Genomic DNA, 8,552 nt, shown 5'->3' on the forward strand with positions numbered 1-8,552 from the left:
ATTATGCGCAAAAACACATATTACCGGTTTTGGACAACTTCGTAGTGGATAAACGTAACAGGAGATCTTTACCTCGTTTTAACAAAGTATCTGTATAAATATAAAACAAAAGAGAATTTGAATTCTACCAATCCGTGGAGCAGACTCAGTTGCTTCTTTGTCGTTGCTTGAAAAATCTTCCGAAGATTCACTCTCATTGTCAGAACTCTGTAGCAAATGTAACGGCGTGGAGGGCGCAGAGTTGGAATTGTGTAAATCTAAAGAACACACAACGGCTTCTGATAATGAAAGAAGACAAGGTCTAAGTCTACGTAAAGTAACTACAATAGAGAATTAAAAATAATATCCAAAACTTGAAAAGAACGTGTAATCTTACATAAATGACGAAGAATCGTGCTTAGCACAAATTTACCTTGGAATAACATTTTGTCCTCTTGAGTTTTCCGTTGGCGAATTGCCAATAACGACAAAATTACCTACGTTCAGAAACGCGACGAGTAGGCATCATGAACATCATTCTCCTCATCTGCATGTAAACCTAAAATACACTTTCACATATGAGGTAACAAAGGCGCATCGCTAATTATAATAGCCGAAAAAGTTTGTCCTACATATGAAGTTTATAACGTGAACGATAAAATCGGTAAAAAGCATATTACTGTGAACGTTGTTGACAGAGACATGTTCATTAATCGGTGTAGCAGTCGTCACCTTAAAAGAGTCATTGCATTCACTACCTGGAGGAAAACTAAAATATGTCTAGTATGTCTAAGGCATATACTGCCAGTTGATGACATATACAAACGACGAACGATGTGAGCAACCTTGGGTGTGTACACTAATGACTAATTAAAAGGGTTGAGTTACCTTGTATGATATTCCGTGAACTTAAGCTGTCTTCTTCTGTAAATGTACAGCTAGCAGAACTTGAAGTATGAGATTTGCGTTCTGGAGTGTTTTGACACCTTTTCTGAATGGGATTAGGTTTAGTAGAAGAAATATCGTGACCTAAAAATTAAGCAGTATTTGAGGAAAACAACGAAAAGAAATGAACACCAGTTGTCCTATAAAGGAAGTTTAAAACATGATCGGAGACATAGGTAAACACCATATTACTGTAAACGTTGTTAACAGAGACATGTTCATTAAACGGCGTAGCAGTCGTCACCCCTAAAAAGTCATTGCATTCACCACCTACAAGTGAAGAAAATACCACGTGATGATGTTAGCACCAGTAAACACCTACCAAATGTAGACGGCGTATTGTTTTTACGCCTCATTATTTTAAGACCTAACCATGAATAGTAGGTTGAAAAAATGTAAGTATTTTTTACGTAAAGAGGTACGCCGTGAGGTCCCTTCAAGGGAAAATGTGGGGTGAAGAATCGTACATGTGAACGGCGACGACCCATGAGACACTTCAGGGCACCGTGCGGCGCCTCGGCAGCGTTGTTTGTCCTATGTCGCATTCCCGCTGGAGCCGACCAGTATAATATACCGATAGGAAATAAGAGACTAATTGAAACCGCGAGCTTCTACACCCAAGCAGAGCGACCTCAGAAATTGTAGTACCTCATACTTCCACTGCTTCCTGTTCCACTGAGAAGGAACAGGATGGCCTGCTCTCGAACCTGAATGGGCTCTCCATGACTTGGGATCGAACGTAAGGTCGTTCGGAGAGATTTTCCTGAACCATTCATTTCTACTGAATCCGTATCAACGCCGACCGACATAATCCGACTCTGTCGAGTCTGCTATCGGCAGCAAGACATGTAGATCATACTTTTCGGCGAGCTCTTGAGTTCTGCCGACTGAACCGTCTTCCTGCTGATGAGAGATCTGAGTAGAAGATTGAACGTCTCTCACCCACGGTCTCATGATACTAGACCTCTGAGAGCACGACCCCTCACCTTCCCGTCCTTGTCGACGACAAGTTGCCGTACTCCTCGATCTCCTCGACTTCCTTATCCCCTTCTTTCTCGATGTCGCGTGACGATCGACATCTCGTGAGGTGCTCGACACACCAGGAATGAAATGGTTCCCCCGTCCGCCGGCAATGGGCTCTCATGTGCTTCAGACTGGACTCACGGACAGCAAGACCCAGAATTATCGGTTTGAGGAAATGACTCCTCTAGAGGGATAGTATATGGGAGAATGTTTGGCTTACTCTTTCTTCTTCTGTGAAAGGGGCTATGAAATGTTCTTGACAATCATCGCAGGTTTCCAGATAGAACCCGCTGATTCGTTGTTATGTCTGAGGTGTCTGCAAAGTTTGATTGCAGACAGGGCAGGTTCTATCCGGGGAATCTTGTTGAGTCTTGTTGTGTCTGAACAGCCCTGTGGGTCTCTTCAACCTGTCGTGCTGGCTATTCGAAGATGTATAAGACGCAACCTTTCCCTGTGATGAGCTCCCCTTGCTCTCCCTCCCTCAGATCACACAGAGTAAGGGCGCACCTGTCCCACGCCAGTGCTATGTTAGACGCGGCCTCTCCAAAAGAAGCCGAAAAATGTAGTGTAGCAGATTGGGGGTATAACGGTAATTTTGGGGCGAGTTCTAAAATTTGGGGGCTGATCTCTAAAATTTTTGGGGTGTTGCGTTGCGTTGCGAAAAAGTTCTGGGGCCGTGGTGAGAAGCGGGATTTCCATCTCATGCTTACCAGTTCATCCATTCACCTCACAACACCGAATTATTTGCTTTCACTAAGGTTTGAGTAGGGGTATACCACTTGCATCAACTTGTTGTTCATGTGATTAACTTCGTCTTCACGGCTCGATGTCACGGTTATGACTGGTCACGGTAGTATCGTTTTGTCGAATACTTGGATCTTGCTGCGGAGTTGAATGTAAGTTCACTCGGGAATGTTATCGCCGTGTGACGGCAAGAAACAAACTTTAGCGAAGTTAAGAATGAGACGTTCAACCGGCGTCGCGATTGTCTGCAAATACCCAAGGACTATTATCTCATATGCAAGTCGTTCCTTTTTTCTGGAGTTGTGGGAATAGCGGAGTTGAAAACATAGCAACGAACTGGGGCTTTATTTAACCCGTGCGGCTCCCTAGTGGCGAACGGAGTGAAAATTCCAAAATGGCATTTCCTTGTTCACTTCACTCGCTTCGGTTGAACCTGATCGTGCTGGGAATCGGTCTTGCTGTATCATCGTCACAGAAGAGACGAGAGTGTTGAGTTTCAAGTCATTAGTGTAACAGAATGGGGCGTCGTTCAGTGATGCCGGTCGGGAGGCGAGGAGTTCATCTCTCGGCTGCCCACCATGCCCATCGTCTCCTAAACCCTACTACTCCCTCCATCACAGTGTAATACCGTCTTCGGTAGTACACCACGGATGGCCTCATGAATAGATACGATAGTCTAGAGTACAATAAAGGAGCTGAGGATCAGCCTCGTAGGAAGGTTATAATAGATGGTATGTTGGACATTGATTGTACAGCTGATACTCGCCATCATACAGAGGTAGTAGAGCTCCCCATCTCTGTGAGCAGGGTGTTAGGCTCAGCATCGGAGGAGAATCCTTATTGAGGGTGCGCATAGACCTGTTGGATATGCTGCTGCTGGGTGGAGACGACCGGCGGATGAGGTAGATCTCATCCTAGGGCTCTTACTATCGTCACATCTCTTGAGGCGGCTCCTAATGAAGCGATCTTTCACCATAGTTCCTATTGGAAGACCCAACGCCTACCGAATGTGACGTCGATGTCCACAACGCTTTAATGCAGCAGATCGAGAGTGCTCAGTGCAATGAGGGTGATGGTGTGGACAATTTCGGAACGGGAAGTAGGCCGGCAACACGCTTAAACACAATAGGATGTCTTAATGCATTTCAGCTGGCCGCATTGGTATAGCCTGGTTACTAGGCATCATTTCCAAAGCTGGCAAGGCACCTTTGTTTTTCCTATACGAGTCGTTGGAGGCCTCGAGACGGGCCCATAGAGGGTGGGCATTCCGGATACTCGAGCGGCGACCTGAGGCGGCGGAGCTCCAGGTGGGGTCTTTGTTGATGCAGTTGATTCTGGGATGTCATCGAAGGTACGATCCTTCAACGTGGAGGAGCTGCTGGGTGAGGATTTCGAGCTGCCAGCTCACAGTGTGGTCTCGTCCAATGCTCAGAAGCTCACTGATGCTGACCTTGATCCCGACGGGTACGCCTTCCCGTCGGGAGATCATCGTAGTAGTAGCTGCTATGTTATGTCAGCTTTTATTGGCTTTATCCTGAGCGCTTGGCTGATCCTCGGTTGCGGAGGGAGCGGTTGAAAGCGTTATTGGAGAGGCAAGCTGAGGAACGCTTGCTCAAGGCTGGTAGTGGTCGACGTCCTAGCACCCTTATTATCGTGATGCACTACGCTGTGACTTTGTTTTACTTCTCACTAGGTGAATATATACTAGTGATATAATATTAACTCAAAGAATAGTGATATAAATAGTGTATTTTTGATGGTGTTACTTGGCTCGTTGCTGTGACTTCCAACGTCTATGGGGTTAAGGAGTAGCGGAACACAGCCTTAAGCCACAACAGCATGTTCTAGAACTACATGTTGATTTGAAGTCATCCTACTGCTTGTCCTCCCTCATACCTATAGAGACCTAATACAGATATATAAATGTATGAAATATCAAATATATATCATGTTACAACTACACAAGTAGTATTTTATATAACACAATATTACATAGTCATGTACAATGTAGTTTCACCCTAGTGATATGAAAAAAAAACTAGTGAAAAAACTAGCCAATATCGAGTTTTTCACAGAGTATTACGCCACTTCACGTAAAACGGGTGAAAATTTAATATAGTGGTCTGTTAGAAGTCATTACTGTTGGACTCCTCCTCCTTCTCCTTTTTAGCCCGCCTGGCAGCTAAGGAAGCGGAGAATGCTCGGTTCGTAGCAGTGCCATTGGAGCAGCGACAACATCAGGAGCTTATGGACCGACTGCAGCGACTCTTTGTGGAGTGTTGGAGGCCTCGGATAATCCCACCAGCTGGGACGAAGGGAGGCGATTCGACTGACAGTGACGCTAGCTGGGTAGTGTTGGGTCGTCATACTATGTAAGAGAATCGGTGGAAAGATACTGTTGCCGTGGGAAAGGGAGGAGCTTGCTAAACGTGTTGATGCTGATATGCTCATGGACACACTCACCTGGCTGTATCGTATTCATAGTAACCTCACTCACCATAATGAGCTGTAAGCCATGTCTAGGTCTGTAGGGAAGGAGCAGTGTGACCAGGTACGTCACTGCTGGGATCCAGATGTGTAGTTTGGTTGATGCGGCCAACAACAGGCGGTCGGTCCCGGATGTGGAGAAGGGCGAGATGCTCCTTAGTGACTTCACAGCAGTAGTGCCATATGTCGATAACGTTGAGAGTGAGCTTCATGCTAAGCTGGTGAGAGGACGATGGTTTGGTACCTGCTGGGAGGCCTTCTCGTTGTGGTCAGCTCTTCGGCCGCTTATGTAGGCTTTGCAGGGTGGACCCGAGCACAGCGGGTAGTAGAGGCTTCAGCGCATCGTTGTGGTTTGTATGAAGCAATCAGAGTCTCTACAGTGGGCGGCGGTGCTGAAGGCGTGTCGGCTACATAAGGCGGCCTTGTCCCCAGCGGGGGGTAGGCGACAGCAAAGGGCGCCGTCCAGGCTGGTGGATCCGGTGTCTTTGATAAGGAGGGATTTGGGTAGTAGAGAATTGGTTCTGTTTCTTGGGAGGATAATGATGGTAGAATCTACTACTAAGATGGTAAGAGGAGAAATAATGAGGCTGCATGTACCGATGGAAAAGTTTAACGAGTATTTCCTGGATCCGGCTAATATTGAGATGCTGGTTGCAGAGTGAGATGAATCGGAATATTTCACCCGTCTTAAATCGTTCATCAGGCACCAGACGTGGTCACGTATGGCGGTACAATTGGACGGTTTAGTCAGCTTCAGGTGAGCAAGCCTCTACGGACGATTATGTAGGACGGATCTCCATCAGTACGTCGGAGTTAGAGAAGTTGCTGGGTGGGAGGACGAAGCCAGCGGATGTCGCTTCTAAGAAGGAAGTGAAGGAAACGCCTTTATCCGAGTTGTCTTACTACTTGCCTATGCAACGGTGTCTGGACCTCTTTAAGGAGTATTGGACCGCACGGGTCATCCCTCCTGCGGTGGATAGAGAGCTTATGGATCCTACTGGGGTGAGTGATGGGTCGTGTGCTGCGAGGGGAGTACACTCTCTGAATGGACTCCTTAGGTCCTCCTTGATCACGAGGTGACGACTATCAACACCCTATTCCGTCAGAACAATCTGTCGGGTTTGTTCAAGTACCTGACGCAGGTCCACACTGTATTGAAGGACGCTGAGGAAGCGTAAGGCGGGAGGGCTAGGGTGAAGTGGGGTGGAGGTTGGGTGTAGATATGTGAAGTATGGGCGGATGATGGTGAGGATCATCAGGCAGGCACAGTATACTAGGAATTGTATGCTCGACCCCGACACAGGTGAATCCTAGTGGTAGAGGGGGGAGTGGGTGTAGAGGCTCCATGCCAGGACGTGGTCATTATGGGGAAGACTTGACTTACTTCAGCCGACGGGACAATATGGAGGCTAATAAGGAGCTCGAAGGGACGTCCACAGTAGATGCGGAGGAGGTGCTTATAGGTGTTGCTGATTCTGGTATGGGGAATGCGGCTTTGCCTTAGTGCTTCAACCGACTACTGCGACTGTGTCGGCAAGACCCAGAGAAACGCAGTAGGTTGCGTCGGGTATGGTATGTGTTGGAATGTGCGGCCCCTTTCAGCTGAGCTCAGCTGGGTTCTAGCGGCGAAGGCGATGGAGCAGCATGCGATAGCGATCAACCCTCCTGAGGGAGAAGCACGGCGGTCACCGTCGCGACACTACGACCTACGCTCCTTAGCGTCTATGCAGTCATGTGAGGAGACCTAGAGGGACGAGGATGTGCACTGTGATTTTGGCAGCTGCTGTTGAGCGTGTTTACAAGAGTCGTCTGGCGAACACCTCCTTGGACCTCAACGCGTTGGATAATCACTTGAGGGATGAGGACGCCATAAGCCGATTCATATTCGAGTAATGTGCTCGAGCTCAGCACACCACAGTCGAGGTTGCCTCATGCTTAGTCGTACAACGTATGGGGCTATTGCGGAGAGTTTGGAGGAATGGGGGGTTGCTGGGAAGTAAGACTCTTGAAATTGAATCGCCCATGAGGGATGAGGCCTTCGCTTCGCTTGAATTGGCTCTTTGATAGGGTTGGATGCTTCTGGCTTCCGAGCCTCTAGGGTGTTGTCGGCTTTGTGCAGTTGTAGTTATGGATGGTCTAGTTGTTTTTGAAGTAGGTATCAAAGTCACGTTGAAATTATGGAGCACAAGGAGTCTAAGGTCCGTGCTATGGAGCAGAAGGTGAGGAGGTCGTGCTAGGCGATAGAGGCTCCTATGTGTTGGAGTTGTTGCTGGATGGTCAGTTGCAAGAACAAGTTAAGAAGGCGTTGGAGAGTCGTAGAGTGGTCCATGAGGAGCAGGCCGCTGCTGAGGCGGTTGAGGCGGCGGCACGGACTGCCGAGATGGAGGAGAAGCTGGCTGAGGCTGAGGCTGCCATACCGTAGGCTGGGGCTGCAGAAAGGCTTGGGGGTAGACCATGTGATAGGTACCAGCCTCGGGCAGAGACGCGTAAACGCTTCGTATTGGATATGTCGGTGTTCCACGATAAACGATCACGGTCTAGCGGTGTTAGGGGGGATCTGGACGTACAGGGGTATTCCAAGGCTGAGTTGGCTGAGCTATTGCGGGTACCCGTTGAGGAGGTGGGCCTCAGAGTCGGTTGAAGGGCTCATAGTGGTTGCTCGGATTGATCTTAGGTAGAGGACGTTGCTGATCTACTCAGAGACGACTACTTACTGCTACCACGGGCTCGTTACCCTGAGGACATGGCTGAGGCTATAAGTGAGTTACACAGTCGACTCGGGGGCTTGTGGATCGTCCTGTAGTGCGAAGGGCAGCAGCAGGGCTTCTCTTCTTGCAGGCCAAGAGCTCACCCGTCGGAGCCTCAGACAGCATTTGCGCCGGGCTGAGGGTCGTGTGAGACCCCCTGTTATCACAGTCATGGGACACGTTGTAAGTATCACAGTAGTTGTGCTAGTAGAGATGTTATTCATTACTGCTCAGGACCATGGTAAGACGACGCTGCTGGACGCACTGCGTAAGAGTAATGTCGCGGCTGGGGAAGCTGGTGGGATCACGCAGAGGGTACAGCACGATGGGTGTGGACTCCTGGGGACTGCTGTCTTCGGCCGGTTAGGTTGGAGCTTTTACTATGATCGGTCCAGCGACTGGGGAGAGGGTTACCTTCATCGATACACCTGGGCATGCTGCCTTCTCCTCTATGAGGGAAAGAGGCGCTAATGTTACCGATATTGTGGTAAGGTGTGCTTATGGTAGTCGGGTTGGTACTCTTTACTGTAGTGTAGCACTCGTCCTGACTATGTATGAGTTGTCGGTGACCGATGCTCGAGTGGGCTTCATCTCTATGTGACTGATGAAAGTCCAACTTGGGAATAA

The 8,552-nt window shown here is 48.4% G+C and overlaps 2 protein-coding genes across 2 annotated transcripts in view; both read left to right on the plus strand.

The window, feature by feature from the left end:
* Positions 1-3,349: 3,349 nt before the first annotated feature.
* Positions 3,350-6,682, plus strand: Pmar_PMAR010265 (hypothetical protein; the record flags this gene model as incomplete). The annotated part of the gene is made up of 17 exons (XM_002788677.1): positions 3,350-3,469; positions 3,507-3,593; positions 3,670-3,790; positions 3,841-3,998; positions 4,043-4,155; positions 4,209-4,312; positions 4,862-5,040; positions 5,084-5,199; positions 5,243-5,399; positions 5,452-5,500; positions 5,548-5,682; positions 5,728-5,836; positions 5,882-5,935; positions 5,982-6,180; positions 6,237-6,352; positions 6,399-6,481; positions 6,531-6,682. The coding sequence occupies 17 exons, from the start codon at positions 3,350-3,352 to the stop codon at positions 6,680-6,682; spliced, it is 2,052 nt and encodes a 683-aa protein (XP_002788723.1).
* Positions 6,683-7,355: 673 nt separating this feature from the next.
* The window catches only part of Pmar_PMAR010266 (Translation initiation factor IF-2, putative), a gene marked incomplete at both ends in the record, with an annotated part of 3,319 nt that continues 2,122 nt past the window's right edge, over positions 7,356-8,552 (plus strand). The window contains 7 exons of the mRNA XM_002788678.1: positions 7,356-7,397; positions 7,460-7,596; positions 7,642-7,798; positions 7,853-7,937; positions 8,017-8,108; positions 8,160-8,240; positions 8,293-8,412. Coding sequence (XP_002788724.1) covers positions 7,356-7,397; positions 7,460-7,596; positions 7,642-7,798; positions 7,853-7,937; positions 8,017-8,108; positions 8,160-8,240; positions 8,293-8,412 — 714 coding nt within the window. The remainder of the gene's footprint in view (positions 7,398-7,459; positions 7,597-7,641; positions 7,799-7,852; positions 7,938-8,016; positions 8,109-8,159; positions 8,241-8,292; positions 8,413-8,552) is intronic.

Source organism: Perkinsus marinus (genome assembly GCF_000006405.1).
Source record: "Perkinsus marinus ATCC 50983 genomic scaffold scf_1104296927884, whole genome shotgun sequence".
In the NCBI taxonomy this organism is placed as follows: Eukaryota; Perkinsozoa; order Perkinsida; family Perkinsidae; genus Perkinsus; species Perkinsus marinus.